The following is an 18,812-nucleotide window of genomic DNA, read 5'->3' on the forward strand; positions in this document are numbered from 1 at the left end:
CAACTTATTTCAATATCCAACACATATGCGCAATAATACCTCGCAATCTGATATTTGATACATATATCTATATGCAGATTTTCCTGATATAGCAATAAATAATTTTACATATTTCTGAATTAACAGTCTGTAAATCTCAATGAGTTGGCATTAATTTGTATTTCCATAAAACGTTCACGTAATATAACCCTTTTAAATTATATACTGAAAGTTATGAAAAAAATTTATAACAGTTATCTCTTTAGGTCAAAAACTACAGATTTATTTTGACATTTTATTGTTTCAAAGGCAACTGTTATGGGCATAATTTTTCGTTATAATTGTAACATTGTTGATAATAAATTCATACTTACGACGGTGACGTGCTGTTCTCTTATGATGATTTGCTCTTGCTTCTTCTGCCTGTTGCCTTTGCTGTAAAATATGTAATAGTCTCCATTATGTAGATTTTGAATTGCAACCGCATGGTAAAATAAAATCTCTAAAAGCCACATATACTTTTTACAACCTCACTCTTCGAAATTAATATTTGTTCATACTGACTTAAAAAACAATCTAGATTATCAATTTTTCATTTTCTAGAAAAGGGATTTGAATAATTAAGAAACCAGATTCAGTGACGACACAATTTCACCAACTTTTGATACAAAAAATAAAATTAGGGAAGGTGTCCATGGGACAAAGATGAACACAGATGATGACCCTGCTTGCACATAACATTATAAAGGGACATAACTCAATAAAATGTAAAAATGATTCTAACCAATTGGTACTTGATCTTAGTTTTGTTGTAAAAAGCATTGCATATATGTTTCATAACATTTATTTGAGACAAACTTAAGTTAACAGAAATGAAACCAGATACTCCGCAGGGCACACCTTTATACGACTGCAGAGTTTGAACCCATAACAGTTTGGCATTCAAGCTTGATACAGCTCTGAATTTGAATTGTGATTAAATAGTTGACACAACATAGGTTTCTGACACAGAATGAATGTGGTCTAAGAACTTAAACTTAAAAACTTAAAAATTTTAAATTGGACATTTACCTATTATGGTCCAATATCCAAAATCTAAATACATGGTTAGATTCAGCATATCAAAGAACCCCAATAATTCAATTTTTAATGAAATTAAATAAAGTTCAATTTTTGACCCTTTAGACCTCGAAAACTGGCCCAATAAGCAAAAATCTCAATACATGTTTAGATTCAGCATATCAAAGAACCCCAAGGATTCAATTTTTGTTGAAATCAAACAAAGTTTAATTTTGGACCCCGATTTGGACCAACTTGAAAACTGGGCCCATAATCAACAAGAATGTGTCCAAAGTACACAGATGCCCCACTCACACTATCCTTTACCATGTTCCATGGACCGTGAAATTGGGTAATAATCTAATTTGGCATTAAAATTAGAAAGATTATACTATAGGGAACATATGTACTAAGTTTCAAGTTGATTGGACTTCAATTTTATCAAAAACTACCTTGACCAAAAACTTTAACCTGAAACTCCCACTTTCATTTTCTATGTTTAATGGACCGTGAAATTGGGGTCAAAAGTCTAATTTGGCTTTAAAATTAAAATGATCATATCATAAGCAACAAGTTTACTAAGTTTCAAGTTGATTGGACTTCAGCTTCATCAAAAACTACCTTGACCAAAAACTTTAACCTGAAACTCCCACTTTCATTTTCTATGTTCAGTGGACCGTGAAATTGGAGTCAAAAGTCTAATTTGGCTTAAAATTAGAAAGATCATATCATAAGCAACAAGTGTACTAAGTTTCAAGTTGATTGGACTTCAGCTTCATCAAAAACTACCTTGACCAAAAACTTTAACCTGAAACTCCCACTTTCATTTTCTATGTTCAGTGGACCGTGAAATTGGAGGTCAAAAGTCTAATTTGGCTTTAAAATTAGAAAGATCATATCATAAGCAACAAGTGTACTAAGTTTCAAGTTGATTTGACTTCAGCTTCATCAAAAACTACCTTGACCAAAAACTTTAACCTGAAACTCCCACTTTCATTTTCTATGTTTAATGGACCGTGAAATTGGGATCAAAAGTCTAATTTGGCTTTAAAATTAAAATGATCATATCATAAGCAACAAGTTTGCTAAGTTTCAAGTTGATTGGACTTCAGCTTCATCAAAAACTACCTTGACCAAAAACTTTAACCTGAAACTCCCACTTTCATTTTCTATGTTCAGTGGACCGTGAAATTGGGGTCAAAAGTCTAATTTGGCTTAAAATTAGAAAGATCATATCATAAGCAACAAGTGTACTAAGTTTCAAGTTGATTTGACTTCAGCTTCATCAAAAACTACCTTGACCAAAAACTTTAACCTGAAACTCCCACTTTCATTTTCTATGTTCAGTGGACCGTGAAATTGGGGTCAAAAGTCTAATTTGGCTTTAAAATTAAAAAGATCATATCATAAGCAACAAGTGTACTAAGTTTCAAGTTGATTGGACTTCAGCTTCATCGAAAACTACCTTGACCAAAAACTTTAACCTGAACGGAAGAACGGACGCACAGACGGACGGAGCCACAGACCAGAAAACATAATGCCCCTCTACTATCGTAGGTGGGGCATAAAAATCTAAGTACATGTTTAGATTCAGCATATCAAAGAACCCCAAGAATTCAATTTTTGTTAAAATCAAACTAAGTTTAATTTTGGACCCTTTGGACCTTAATGTAGACCAATTTGAAAACGGGGCCAAAAATTAAGAATCTACATACACAGTTAGATTCGGCATATCAAAGAACCCCAATTCAATTTTTGATGAAATCAAACAAAGTTTAATTTTGGACCCTTTGGGCCCCTAATTCCTAAACTGTTGGGACCAAAACTCCAAATTCAATCGTAACCTTCCTTTTGTGGTCATAAACCTTGTGTTTAAATTTCATAGATTTCTATTTACTTAAACTAAAGTTATAGTGCGAAAACCGTCTTCGGACGACGACGACGACATCATACCAATATACGACCGCAATTATTTTTTTCAGTCGTATAAAAATCAGCTTTATTCCCATATGTAAAGAAGCATAACCCTAAATCTGTAAAAGTGAAGACATCAAAATCCATTCTTGATCTGTGTTATTCAGTAATAAGCATTGTGTATAAGTTTCATAACATTTGGTGGAGTTATTTAAAGAGAGAAAACAGAAACGAAAGTTCAGCAGTTTGTCCATTTGTACAGGGATATACCTCTTGAAAGGTAAAAGTGATTATATCAAAACTTAATCTGTGTTTTGTGGTAATGAGCATTGCTTACAAATGACTTATCAGTTTTATATTAATTGGTTGAGGCAAACTAAAACTAGAGAACAAAAACATAAATTCAGCATTTTTCCATTTGTAAAGGGGCAAAACTCTAAGAGGAAAAAGTAATACCACTAATATTCAAACTTGATCCGTGTTTTGTGGTATTATGCATTGTGTATAAGTTTCATATCAATTATTTGAAGCAAACAAAAGTTAAAGAAAATAATTCAATTTGGGACGTACATACAGACAGACAAGGGTAAAAGTTAATGCCCCCTCTGCTACGGCAGAAGTATAAAAAGAATTAATCTGACTTGCATATATTTTTACCTAATGGATGACTGTTGAATATGAATAGTTCTAAAAAGTGGAGTAAAGCATGCAGTCAACAGTCGTACAATAAATTCTGGGTTTGCTAATGAGCCTTAGTTTGTAATTTCTATTCCTAAAACTGATTGCAACATTTATAATTTTATACATGAATTTACCTGTTGAAGGGTGCTATAATTAGACCCTCTAACATATTCATCATCACTATCTACAGTATCATTGGCAGGTTCTCTACTCTCATCCTCCATCAGAGTGATCTGTGATAGCAAGCATCTACCAGCATCTTTATCGTCCTATAATTTGTACAAATTTTACTGTACATGTGTACATAGTATTTTGTCATACTCAAAGATAATGTGATTTTAGAATTGAGTTTTTGCATAATTAATTAAATATTCAAGTACGTATCATTAAAAAAAATAAATAACTCAATATGAATTCTGCTCATTTCTAATTTAACTCTTGTATATGTTGAAGTACAAAATGATAATTAACTGTTTACAGTAGTGATTAAGCTATTTCTTTTTCCAGCATTCTAAGAAATAATAACATCTACTTTTTAATTTGTTTTTATAAAAACAGTCCATTTTAATTTGTTCTAAGAAATGAGAATGTTATCTTGTTGTTTTAAATGTTTATGCAGCATATTGAAGTTGTCATTATTGAAATGGTCTGATGATAAATTAAATTTAAATCATATTTTAAACTAAAAATTTCCTTTACTAGATCAAGAATATTTTATACAATAATATACTTGCATAAAATTTACACAAGTAAAAATAAACAAATTACACTTCTTAAACTTAAATCTGTTATTAAAATAGAAATTTAACAATGTCATTGAAATAATTTATATTTGTGTTAAATACCTTAGTAAAGACCATCTCTAAGCCTTCTTGAACTTTTTTCTTTGCTACATCAAACTTTCCTAGGTTTGCAAGAGCTTTACTCCAGGTCTGGAAAAAATCACCCATCATTGAACTTCCTCTTGTAACAGGAAATTTTTGGTCAACTGTGATAAAAAAGGTCAATTTTAATCTTTTATTTTTGGTACGAAAGCTTACAAGAAGCAAGAGTTCACTTCAATCTGATTACAACACAAACAAGGAATTCTTTGAATCTTGAATAATTTTGAATTCTGGAAAATTGATGAGAAATTTATGATGAAAACTAACCCAACTAAATAGGGTAAGCCATGTGTGCATAGCTAAGGGGGTTAGTTAGCTCATACTAAAATAATAGTAAAAGTAAAATTAATTTTAGCAATGTGCATGGCTAACCCTATTTAGTTGGGTTAGTTTTTATCATACATTTCTAATCAATTTTCCAGAGTTAAAAATTATTCCAGTTTCAAATAATTTCTTGTTTACAGATCATGTGAAGACACTTCATTCTACTTTCTGTTTCAGGATCCTCTGGTTTTGTCCTCATAATACACACCTTCAAAAATTTGTAGGTAAAAGTAATAATGACTGGAACACAAAGAAGAATGGCATGTTGTCAAATCCTTGAAAGCTAGGCCCCCGCACAATATCTATATTTGATTCAGATTGAGTTAAATTGATACAAAGAGAAACTCAGAATTTTCTGAAAATAGTAATAATGCATAGGAAAAGGAATGGCATACTATGATCTGTACATAATATATAAAAATATGGGATGCGGTACAATTGCCAAAGAGACTGACAGACAAAGTGAATGTAGTATACCACCCACATCATGAGGGTAGATGTAATAAAGAGGAGGTTTACTTGCACTTCAGACAACAATCTCTTTTGAATACTCCATAAAAATACAATATAACAGTGCTTTTATAAATCTTATTCTTCTTTTAAAATTTACTTCATTGCTTTTCCATCAGTCATTATAGAGTTAAAATTTATTACAAATCTACTTACTGTCTTTACAAATTTTACAGACTTGTTGATTATTTCCCTGAAAAATAAAATTAAAACTTGTTTAACAAAAGTACTACTTTCTTATTTCTATACATTTTTTAATATATAAAAATCTTATCTCCAAGTACAATTTGATTAATTGATTGAATGTTTTTTGTTTAATGTCCAGTTGCAAATATTTTTTATGGATCTTCAGGACAAGAAAAATTTTAAAAATACAAAAAATGGTAAGTTCTTCAAAGTGACCATAGGTCAATTGGGGTGGATTGCTACAAAGTGGGTCTCATTGGGGTCTAAGCGTGACGCGGGATTGCCGATTTTTTGTAAGCGTGACACGTGAAAGTCAAATTATTGTGTCGGGAAAACGGGAAATGAGGTCTAGCGGGACCCAGGAAATGACAAAAAAATGAGAATTGCTTACGTACATAGTGTAAGCGGGATACGGGAATCTGACAAAACAGTAAGCCGGATCCGGGATCGTAACCCCCCAATGAGACCCCTACAAAATGTGCCTCCCCTTGAACAAAGGGTATTTGGGTAGCCTAGGAACATAACAAGTCATTTAAGGATAAGATACATATAAAGAAATAAGGAGATGGGGTATAATTGCCAATGAGAAAAGAAAACCATCATCCAGAGACCAAATGACATAAAAGTTAGCAAACATAGGTCACCAAACAACCTTTAACAATGAGCAAATCTCATGTCCCAAAGTAAGTTATTGAAGGTACTGAAATGACGAATGTAAAACAATTCAAACAAGGAAACAAAAACAAATATGACATACAGCAACAAAGGTCAACCCATAATATATAGGCCTTTTTATATCTATAGAAAATTACCTTAAGAAGGAAACATTTAGTTATCTGTATCAGGATACATCTCACATCTTCAATAACAGCCTTGGCTAACTGGAAGTCTCCTTGTACACTCCTCAGAGATATGTTAAGATCCAGGTATATGTACAATGCTTTATCACAGTTTTCTGTTGGGTTGCTGGCAAACAGTTTGTCTGTCTCTGCTCTCAGAGTCCTTATTAAGGCTATCAGTTTCTATAAAGATGATAAATGTACACTCAACTAAAATATTATCACACATCACAAAGGTACTGTGTTGCAAGGTAAAATAAAAAAAATATTATCAGCATTTTCTCAATTTGAGATTATAAAATCTTATCATCTTAGTATATACTTATCATATATATTGTGTAGCAGAAATTACCAAACATGACTTTGGTGCCAATTAGTATTTCAAAATATTTGAAACAGGGGAGATAATTTAAGGTACAAATGTATAAAAGTTGTAACTGAAGCCAAGTTAGTAATGTACATATGTCAAGTACAACCCCTTTCAGTTTATTTCCAAGTTAATTTTGCCATTTGTATGTCACTAAAGCATTTTAAATAAACTGTGTAATGGAAACGGAGGGATAAAGGTTTATTGATTCTGACACCAAATCTCTTCTTAAACATGACAAACCATAAGCAAAGAAATGGCACATTTATTGCTGTTCTTCATGTTTATACATTAAGAAATGTTTAATTAGACTCTTACTATGAGATTAAGTCCTTCTAGTAATGGAATCCAGTATGTTAGTGCTTCATTGGCATGGAAAGAATAAACATCTAGTTTTCTGATCCAAAATCCTGAAAAAAACAATGTTAAATATTGAATCATTTCTTAACATAACAATGTATGCGAATAATTTATTTCCGACTAAATTCATGAAGAAAATTCTCTTGATGGAGAGTTGCCTCATTTGCACTCATACCACGTCTTCTAATACCTATATGCTATAGCCTTTTTTTGCTGATGCAGTGTAAACATGGTAAAGCAATCAAAAATCAATCAATCAATTAATTAAATGTAAAATAAGAATTATATATATTATATAAGAATCCATGATCTTCCTTTCTCCTTCCTTTCTTGTATTCTAATTATGTTTATAACCAATAAGAAATTTGTATTTTGTTATTTCATTTTTTATTTGAAAAAACAGACTAAAGTCATTATGTACAATATTTTCACATCAGTGATTTTGTGTCAATTAAAATAAATAATACTGTACCTTTATAATAGCATTCTAATGCATATTCATGATCTCCACACTGAAAAGATATATATAAATTATAAATTAGTTGTAATTGATTTTAATATGAACTATGAACAATATGATACATGTGTCTGACATATAACATCAAAGAATTGTTACATTTAGGAATGCATGTTACTTGCTGATTTGAACATCTTAAAAGCAGCAGATACCATCCAAAAATAAAGACTACAAAAATAACATTTCTTTAAATGAACAACGAAAATTGAAAAGAATAGTTTACATTAACTTATATGCAAATTTAAAAATCCAAAAACATTTCGTAGTTATAGTCATGATAGTTGCTTTGATAGAGGAAATTTGGATAAACCAGGAGAATAGGTACATATTACCCTGAATTGAAGGTAACAGATTTCAATAAACTTCATAAATAAATGAATCTTTTAAGTCAGTATTTTTACAACTATCTGACATAAAGTTAAACTTTTTACATACATTAAGTAGTTTTGATTAATAAATGTATTTAAATGCCTTGAAATAGCATAAATATTCAATTTAAGATGGCAACAAGTCAATAAAAGTCAATTTCAATACCAAAATTACAGACTTTTTAATAAAGAGGGGATATAATGTATTGTGTTTTGGTTCATGACACAATATCCCTACATGTACTTGACAAACCAAAAAGTAATGGAACAGTGTTTTTATTCCCATTCTTCATCTCAAAGTAATATTCTTTCAGCAGAATACTAAGCACTGCATTTGACCACACATACATTGGTTTAAATCAACAAATTATACTGGTGGAAACTAATCAAATATACCACAATCAACATATTTAATTTACCTGTTTGTTTAAATACTGAAATATATATATCAATATATTACCAGTCAAAAATTTTTAATCAATATTGTGCAAACTGGTTTTTTACAACGTAATTCAAAAGCCATGCATGCAGTCACATAAAAGAATTAAAAAATCAAGAGTGTTTAGTAGTCATGGTAGTGGAGTTATTATGCCATCATTTTTTAAACCATTTTTAAAAGAAATAATTATTATAAAATAACTCAACATGAAATCAATAACAAACAACAAAAGATATTTTAATGTATATTTAAACTCAACAATCATTCTATGCAAAGATTTACTACAGAATTTTAAGAAACACTTTATCTGTTGTAATGATCAATGGTTTACATGGTGCATGTGCATTTTAAAATGAACAGAAATAATTGATTATGCAATTTAAATGACTGTTTTAAGTTGAAATTTTCAATAAATCAAACACATTTTCTTTTTCTATTATGTTTTAATTAACTTTAACTCAAAAGGTTTATGTATATATGTATACATGTAGAAATCAATCAACCAAAAATATAAATGACTTAATTTGTCTCATGGTTATATATTCCAGCTTTCTTCAATAGATTTTTAATTGTGAATTAAAATCAAAAGACAACTTCAGTGAGTTAATACCCACAGAAAACTATGTGAATATTAAACAAAGGATGCAGATGGATTCATGACAAAATTGTGTTTTGGTGATGGTGATGTGTTTGTACATCTTACTTTACTGAACAATTTTGTCAGATTTGCTCTTATGCTTTTGTTATTGAGTAATAACCCAAAAACTGCATTTTACCCCTATGTTCTATTTTTAGCTGTGGCAGCCATGTTGGTTGGATGGCCGGGTCAACGGACACATTTTTTTAAATTGATACCCCAAACATGATTGTGGCCAAGTTTGGATTAATTTGACCCCGTAATTTCAGAGGAGAAGATTTTTGTAAAAGATAACTAAGATTTACGAAAAATGGTTAAAAATTTACTATAAAGGGCAATAACTCCTAAAGGGGTCAACTAACCATTTCGGTCATGTTGACTTATTTGTAAATACTACTTGCTGAACATTATTGCTGTTTACAGTTTATCTCTATCTATAATAATATTCAAGATAATAACCAAAAACAGCAAAATTTCCTTAAAATTACCAATTCAGGGACAGCAACCCAAGGACAGGTTGTCCGATTCATCTGAAAATTTCAGGGCAGATAGATCTTCACCTGATAAACAATTTTACCCTGTCAGATTTGCTCTAGATGCTTTGGTTTTTGAGTTATAAGCAAAAAACTGCATTTTACCCTTATGTTCTATTTTTAGCCATTGTGGCCATCTTGGTTGGTTGGCCGGGTCACCGGACACACATTTTTAACTAGATACCCCAATGATGATTGTGGCCAAGTTTGGTTTAATTTAGCCCAGTAGTTTCAGAGGAGAAGATTTTTGTAAAAGTTAACGTCAACGGACGACGCCGGATGCCGGAAGCTAAGTGATGAGAAAAGCTGACTTGGCCCTTTGGGCCAGGTGAGCTTAAAAGGCCAAGCAATGAGATAAAACACTTTTTAGGCTAGAAATGTCATGTACTTAACAGTCTTATCTAACTGGTTTGAGTTATTTGCTGCAAAGTACTGCTGTATACAGGCATGTAGCCAGGAATTACCAAGGGGGGTGGGGGGGGGTGGGGTTCGTTGGACTCATGAACTTGACTTTAACAGTCACAATTTGAACAAAACGTTGACTTTAACAGTGCTTATTGGATTTCAAGGGGGGTTCGTCCGAACACCCCAAACCCCCCCCCCCCCTGGCTACAGGTATGGTATAAATAACTACATGTAGGTAACATGAAAATTGCAGACATGAAAGGGTTGAATATAAAGTACAACAAAAAATAAGGGACAGAGAAAAAAATGACCTTAACAACATACCTAACCTCCGCATTTTATAAAGGAGAAAACCCTATAGATACCAACAGATGTTCTGTTGGGCCTTTCATGGCTCTTCTTTGTTCTATAGGAAAATGATTTCATGCATAGAAAAATAATATAACCAACACTCATGCATATCATAAATATATAATTTATCTTAACCTGCTGAAAGATACAACAACAAGTGTTGTATGCTGTAATCTTGTCTGAATCAAGTGCTGGATCATGTATGTCTTGTAAAATATCATAAACTTTTATACAGTGCTTTTTGGCTTCACCTAGATTGTTCATCTCCAGGTATTCCACAGTTTGATCAAGACAAAGCAGGGCTGCATTTAAATATGCCTTTGATTGAGACATCTCCATGTCCATTATATCATCTGGAAGCCTCTGATCATATACTGTAGAAAATGTGTACGGACCAACTTCTCTACTAACGCAATCAGGGACTCTTTGGTAAAGTAGTGATTGTTTTTTTGCAATAGGTAAGCTGTCCATTTCAGCAATGTTGTCCTCAGCGGACATGACACTATGGTTGCCTGACATCATTGAATCATCACTATAATATGGATCTATGTCAGACATAGAATCAGTTTTGGTATTCCCGTCTAACATGGTGACTGCATTGTTATCTGTGTCCTCCATATCTGATAATGGCTGTTGTGTCCAATAATTAACTATTTTCTGACCAACGTTTTTTAATAACTGAAAGTAAAATAATAAGTTTTAAAAGCTTAAATGTAAAAAATATCAACATGCACTGTGGGTTTACTTATTTTCTTGGGTACCAATTTTTGTGGATTAAGGAAACTTGCATGTTCATGGATATTTATTTAAATTCCACCACATTTTTTGCGCCAGAGCCTCTGGCCTCAGTTAGTCTTGAATGATTTTTAATTTAAGTTCTTTTAAATGTTTTGGAGTTTAGTAATAGTATAATGTCCATGTTGACTATACTAGTACACATTTTTGTTTAGGGACCAGCTGATGCCAGCCTACAGATGCTGGATTTTATCAGTGTGTTGAAGACTCATTGCAATTGGTGGCCTTTGGCTGTTTTCTGCTCTTAGGTCGGATAGCTGTCTCTAACACATTTCGTTTTTCTATTCTCAATTTTATTGTAGTAAGTCTTCTTATTAATCATCTATAGTTAGTTTTTATCATATAATAATTGTATCTTAATTAAAAGAGTGTGAACATGGGATAATCTGAAATCAAACAGTGACTGGAGAATAGAATTATGGTCACTTTGGTGTAATTACCACTGGCATTAAAACCCTTTCTCAAGTAAAGCGTCTGTTTTGCTGTGTAGGATGAACAAGTACCCAACCACATCCTTTAAGAATGCTGACATTGAATCTGATGCTTTGTGTAAAGAGAGTGCATGATATTCTCCCTTAGCTGTTATAGCTGGATATGAAGGTGGATTTTTGACAAAACTCCTTTCTTTTATGGTCAAAACAGAAACAAATTGAAATTATGTTTGAAATAAGTGGAAATTTCTGGCATTTATTGGCAAGATTCCATCAGCATTAAAGTAATCATCAGATCATGGTTCTTTCTTCCAAGCAATAGAATATTACCAGGGGTGGATCCTGGGCTCCAAAACAAGCATGACAAGCCGAGGATTTGAGCGATCTTTTTAAAAAGTCTATGAAAAAATCATATTTGGAGCTCCATAAGGTAGACCAACCCCTCCCCCCAATCTACCTCTGTTAGAATGCCATAACCAGCTTTACAAACTTTGTTAACAATAAACAAAGATGATTTTAAGTTTGAACCTGTATGTTGTGAATTAATTTTTTCATGAAACTTGCAGAGTTTATGAGTAAGAGCATATAGGGATTAGCTCCAAATAAGAACTTAATAATGTGTGTGTCCAGGTTTAATAAAGCGCAACAGTGTTATATATACATGTATGATGTATGAGGTTAACAGTAATTGTGAACCTGAGCATTTGAATATTCTAGAATGGCTCAGCTTTACATAATGATCATTCACAAAGAAGGGTTTGTATTCATTACATCCTGATATGAATGTAAAATTTGTCGCTGGGTATATATAACACATATATTTCCATCATTGTCCATCGAAACAGTTTTTTGTACATATTAAAAAAAATCAATTTCAATATCATTAAGGTTTTAAGCATAAAATATTTATATAATAATAGTAAAAGATCTTATTTTCTACATGCACATGCATATATGCGTTCCAAAGAACAAGTGCCTGAGTGTGTAGCTGTGTCTCACAGTGACTGTCTCACAAAGCCAAATTTATATTTTTAAAGTTCTATAAAAGCAATCGTTTATGTCCTAGGTCCCCACCAGAACTGTGGACTTAATTTTAGATAAAATTAAACATTGAAAATGTCTAATACTAACATGAAACATGTTAACAGATATATACATCCGAAGCTTATATTCTGACCAGAAAATCCCACCAAAATGACATCATTCCCACTGTTTTTGTTTCTATTAATAGAAATGAAACGTCACACCAAAATGAATAATATTTACCTTTCAAACACACGCTGCAAGATATCATCAACTGCGTATTACATAATCCAAACGATGTCCACGTTCTCTTTGAATATTTTAATAATATATTTTACCAATCAATTTTCTCTTTTCATTCTCTCAATTTCGTTTTGATTTTTTAAAATTCCTATGCCTTTCGGAGTATGATATTCCGAAAGTTAATTTCCAGGAAACCCAACTTCTACTTTCACTTTGTGCTTTCACTCAAAACACCACAAAATAAATCTGTATCTAATGGACGGAATGACCGTGAAGAATTTAGTTCATTTGACATTCATTATTCTTATCTGTCTACACAATATCTATATATAAGACGAATATGTTTAGATTAGATATTTATTTCATTGTTCATTATCTGAAACTACACATATGATTCAGTTCTATTCTCTAGCCTAAATATTCTATATATAGTTGTCTCAGTCATTGAAGGTACACTGGGACCGTCGATAGATCATACATAGTCTCTCGCTCTAGTTGCTAATAAAGAAAAGGGCGAGTTGATAACGGGTGACTATACTACACTTCCTTGTTAAATTGGCTCTGTATTTTTAGTAGTTTCTGTATCATTCGGCATTATTGTTTTGCTTTTGTATGATTAATCAAGACAAATCATTCATTTTAAAATAACAAGCAGAAATCGGTACCCAATGAATGAACGACGTATATAAAATTACTAAAATTTAACCGTTGAAAAGCACACCAAACATCAGTAAATCTTGTCGCCTTATGAATTATAACCGCTATCATTACTTCATTTACATATAGTCATTTCATTAAACATCGTTTCATACATAGGAACCAATATGTTCTTTTATATATAATCTTATAAACCTAGATCATAATAATAATGAATATATAAATAAATATAAACTTGAGGTGAAAAAGTGACATACCTGTTTACTTGTATACGTATGTTTACCACTGAATGTTATTTCGTACAGAGTATTTATATATTATGCTGATAATATGGAAATTTTGTAGCTATTTATAGTTCTTTGTTGTAAGATTTTCCAGAAATTATTTAACCAATCAATATTTTTTTTAAAACGTTATTTTGAACGTGACTTTTTTACATTTAAAAAGAGGGGTTCATAATTCCTTAATACATTAGACATTAGACATTAAACATTATTTTATTAAACCAATCATGGGCCCTTGCCGGGCAAGATACAAAAACATCATAATACAATACACAATCATAACGAATCATATAATGTGATGGTTAAATTACCATTTTTTTTTAAAATAGTAGTTTTATTGTGTAGTCCTAATAATGATCAATAATGAACATGATGTATGTATTCAAATCCTCGATCATCTTCGATCCCTTGGATTATTTTTTTTTTGTGGTACAGATACTTTCGTTCATTTTTAGAAATTATTCTACATGTTCTAGTTTATCTTCTGTTATAACAATTTTTTTTATAATAATAGAACCGTATTAATTAAGGATGGGAGAAACAAATCAGACTATATTCTTATGAGAAAAAAATTCTTATGGCTTAAAGAATGTCAGAGCTATACCTAGGGGCGACTGACTATCAGCCTGTACCAACAATTTCAATGTTTGTAAATTGTACTGATTTCTACGAAGAGCCTCAATAATTTGGACCCATGCACTTATCTTATTTCATTCTGGTAACAAACTGAATACTAGTAAATAAGCATATAACCGTATAAACAATAGCGTACAGTGTTGGTAGACATTGTATAAAACTATTTTGCTCTTTTGTTTAGTTTTATGACATTCTTTCATTTTAGAGCTTGACTTATTAGAAACATTTGATTCGGCAAAGCACAAAACATAATTATGCTGAGCTTTTTACCGAATTTAGATACAGATATAAAAACAAATAAAACAAAGCTTCATGCACAAACAGACAAACATACAACAACAAAAAGCCGGTAGCAACAACAATTTTACAGATTTTTAGCAATCTTATATCAAAACCATCATGTGGCAAGCGCCTTTGTGGGCCACCTGAGAGCGAGTCAGCAGCAGCAGAAGAAATATCAAATAAACGCTAGACAAGAAAGCAATTAATTTAGGCTAAAAAATTTAGTAAATAAATAAACATCGAACGCAGTATAATATAATAAACTAATAGATAGTTGTGTCGTTGACAATTGTATCACATCTTATTTTTTTTATAATTACACAAAGCTGATACTATGAGAATTCTACGTTAAATACATAAACTGTCATGCAAACCATCGATATCTCGAACCATTGCATGACACAATCATGATTTTAAATTGAGAAAAAACTGTGTTCCGTCATGAAATCATGTTCTGGAAAACTGTTCAACAGTTTAACTGCAACATAATTAAACGATATTTTTTACTATAAGTAGATGTTTTTACCCACGGAACATGTAATATATTACTATATCTCCAAAAGAGCATTTTGTAGATTTAACTTTTAGAAGATTGTACAAACACGAAGGAGCCATAGCCCTGATTCTGCGAACCAGAAGAGTTGACACCTTAGCGCCCTCCACGAGTTGTAAATATATAAAGTTGTAGTCATCATACACAAATCAGGGTTCTCTTTCTTGCACTTTTTAAAATATTTTGGTTTAGACCTTTTTTGAAGACTTGATACTACTCTCTAGACATGTCGTTCTGCTATTTGATTTATTATGGTTACAGTGTCAGTGAAGTATGGCTACAGTGTCAGTGAAGTATACTTCTCAACAATTTTTGTACATACTAGATCATCAATTCCTATTTGAGATGATAAGAAAAAAACGAAGTTGATATGGCAGCGCATGATTGAATACGTATACATTTCTATTTGGTAACTGATCACATTGCTTTAAAGATTAAGGGCTATGTTTATATTCCCAGAGAAATGATATATAGAAATTATATGGGAATGGAATACAAGTATATTTCTAAACAAGGAGACTTCAATACAGTATGTTGTTGTTGGTTGGTTTTTGTCTGTCGTATTTTATTTTACGTTTATTTTTTGGTCATAAATCAGACAGCTTATTTTTCTCATATGAATTATTGTACACTAGCTTATTTTAGAGTGTATGGGCATTGCTATTGTTTAAGTATGTACGGTGACCTATACAATGCTTTCTTTGGTGGTTAATTTATTGCTTCATTTGTATTTATTTATCACATTCCTGTATTTTTATACTGATATGCCTTGTAATTAGCTCAGCTGTTTTATGTGTAAAAATAAATGAGTAAAGGTAAACGTTAATCATAGATATTGTAACTTTGATCTCTTTGATTAAAAAATATAAATTTCACAAATCACAAGCACAGTCAATACATCACACAACTAGCAAATGTGATGGTAAAGTTCTGCCATCACTAAAAAATGTCGTTCCTATCATTGGAAATTTTCAATTTTCTAAATATCCACTAGTATTTGATGTACCATATAAAACATTTCTAAAAATAACATCTCGTCCGAGATATCAGAAACCAATAATGCAAATCCATTAGCGAACAAACCTTAATATAGCAGAAAAAAGACGAATCAATCTCTCCAGGAAACCCAGTGCATCGGATCGAAATCTCTCAATTTTATCAAATTTAGAATACATTTTTCTTCATTCATATAACATATTACAAAACGAGATATACACACCGCAATCAGTTATTGTTCATTCGTTTTATGCATGATTGAAATATAACAATCCGATCTTTTTTATCAATTTTTAAAAAATCAAGTGTTTTTTTAGAAAATGAATTGTGTAAATCAATACATTCCTATAGATTAAAGGTGATATTCCACACCACATTCCTTCCTTTATTGACATAAACAAATAATTTTAGGCTATCAGATAGGGTATATATATATATATGTTTATTTATAGCATGCTGACATATAAGTAGGGTATTGTAAATGTCATACAATACCCACTAAAGCTACCGAATAGAGGTCGTATTCAATTCTGAGAAGAAGACATTTTCCCTATGTGTAGGAAAAATAGCTTTTAAATCCAAAGCAAATAAAAAAGTTATATATCTTAGCTACGGAGCGCCGAATGGGACTCTTGTGGTTCCAGTGGCGGATCCAGGGGGGGGGGGGGGGGGGTTCCGGGGGTGCGCACCCCCCCTTTATTTTTGCCGATCAATGCATTTGTATCGGGACATATGTTTTGCACCCCCCCCTTTGCCCTGGGTGCCCTGGGTTAGCACCCCCCCCCCTTTCGAAAATTCCTGCATCCGCCCCTGGGTTCTGTACTTGAAATTCAATTTTGTACGGACAAAAGTGAGTTTTGTTCAACAAAATGAGTTCAGTTTAACAAAATTTGTAGCATACTAAAAATTTAAATTTTGTCATTTAAAAATATCTTTCAGTGGACAAAAGTTAGTTTTGTCATGACAAAATTCATTTTTGTTACACAGATTTTACTTTTGTTACCTAATTTGAAAATTGGGCGACAAAAGTCAATTTTGTATGCAAATTAGTTTAGTTTGGATTCTGTGAATTTATTTGCATACAAAACTGAGATTTTGTCACAAAATTCAACTTTGTGTTTATGTTAGTGTAGACAAAGTTGAGTTTTGTTCAACAGAAGTGTAAACTTAACAAAAAAGTAAATTTTGTGCCTCTAAAGTCAATTTTGTGCCTCTAAAAACAATTTTGTGCCACAAAAGTCAATTTTTATAGACAAAATTCATTTTTGTCATGACAAAATTCAATTTTGTGTTGATTTTTGTGTCGACAAAATTGACTTTTGAAATTAATTTTCCACTTTAAGATACAAGGCAAAATCACAAAATATGACTAGTGTTAAACCATCCAAACGGGAAAAGTAACGGTCTAATCTATATAAAAACTAGATGCGCGAAACACGTATAAACTACATAAACAGACGACAACTACTGTACATCAGATTCCTGACTTTAAACCTAGTATGATTTTCCCTCAAGCTTTAAAGTAGATCTTTAAATATTTATATACTATATTTATATACTATATCTATATACATACCTTTATACTATATCTATCAAGTTTGATTGTAAAATCATACAGAGCTTTGCATATACAGAAAATATGCATATCTATCGATGCATCGTGCCAGTATTTAGATAAGAGAGGACTATACTATAAGAAGGCATTCAAAAGTCGAAGAGAACTGATAACGTAATGGCATACAAAAAACCCGAAAGACGACAAGAAAACAAAAGAGTCTACAAACTACTAAACAGAAAACCAAAGACAATGGACTACTATTTCGTTGTAAGGTTTAAGTCCTTAGACAATTTTTAGTTGTAAGTTAAGATATGAACAGATTCAACAGGTTACACTCGTATCCTTTATCACAAGTTCAAAGGTAGTGATACGATCAACATAATATCCAAACTTTACCTTATTCCGTGCAAGGACACCGTCAATAAAGCGGAATCGGAATTGAATTCTGCCTCATACGATTAAAGGAAAAGTGAACAAGAAAGTTTATTGGCGGTGGGCACAGTATTTAGTCTGTAAACAAATGCCATTGTGACAACTCAATGGTTCACGCAAACGAAATCGGAGTGGCCCATTCCATGAAAATTTTCCAGGATATTAATGTCGTTATTTGAACTTGGACGTTGAAATTTCAGACGCCCCAGATGTTTAAAAAATGTAGAACCTCAACTGTTCAAAAAAGACATTAAGACTCACTAAATGGTCAAATATTTCAAGATGATGAAAAGCCGAATGAGCGTCAAATATAGAAAAAAATAATGATACCAGTAAAACGTTTCGGTCATTCTCTTAAACTACAATTTGACACCCAATTTCCATAAATGGTTACTTATATAGCTTTAAATTTAAATACATGTATCAACTTTTCCTTTCAGTTAACTTAAAATGATATAAAAAGAAGCATCACAACAATAGGTTTCTTGTTGCACTGGTATATCATACTCTGTGAAATAGATATTATATAGCTACATCTACAAAATCAAAATACTTAAAAGTAAGAAGTA

General features: G+C 31.6%; 1 protein-coding gene across 3 annotated transcripts in view; it reads right to left on the bottom strand.

Annotated features, from left to right (window-relative positions):
• Nucleotides 1-13,796, bottom strand: part of LOC143064939 (3'-5' exoribonuclease HELZ2-like) — a 29,417-nt gene extending 15,621 nt beyond the window's left edge. Inside the window, exons 1-9 of one of the 3 annotated variants that reach the window (XM_076238188.1) lie at nt 13,760-13,796; nt 10,489-11,031; nt 7,576-7,615; nt 7,062-7,153; nt 6,350-6,559; nt 5,508-5,544; nt 4,479-4,621; nt 3,768-3,902; nt 354-414 (exon numbers count right to left, since the gene is read on the bottom strand). In XM_076238188.1, coding sequence (XP_076094303.1) covers nt 354-414; nt 3,768-3,902; nt 4,479-4,621; nt 5,508-5,544; nt 6,350-6,559; nt 7,062-7,153; nt 7,576-7,615; nt 10,489-10,971 — 1,201 coding nt within the window. In that variant the 5' untranslated portion in view covers nt 10,972-11,031; nt 13,760-13,796. Of the gene's footprint in view, nt 1-353; nt 415-3,767; nt 3,903-4,478; nt 4,622-5,507; nt 5,545-6,349; nt 6,560-7,061; nt 7,154-7,575; nt 7,616-10,488; nt 11,032-12,710; nt 12,800-12,845; nt 13,317-13,759 lie in introns of those variants that run through there. The other 2 variants (XM_076238179.1, XM_076238169.1) reach the window with 2 other exon arrangements.
• Between the last annotated feature and the right edge of the window lie 5,016 nt (nt 13,797-18,812).

Source organism: Mytilus galloprovincialis, chromosome 1 (genome assembly GCF_965363235.1).
Source record: "Mytilus galloprovincialis chromosome 1, xbMytGall1.hap1.1, whole genome shotgun sequence".
In the NCBI taxonomy this organism is placed as follows: Eukaryota; Metazoa; Mollusca; class Bivalvia; order Mytilida; family Mytilidae; genus Mytilus; species Mytilus galloprovincialis.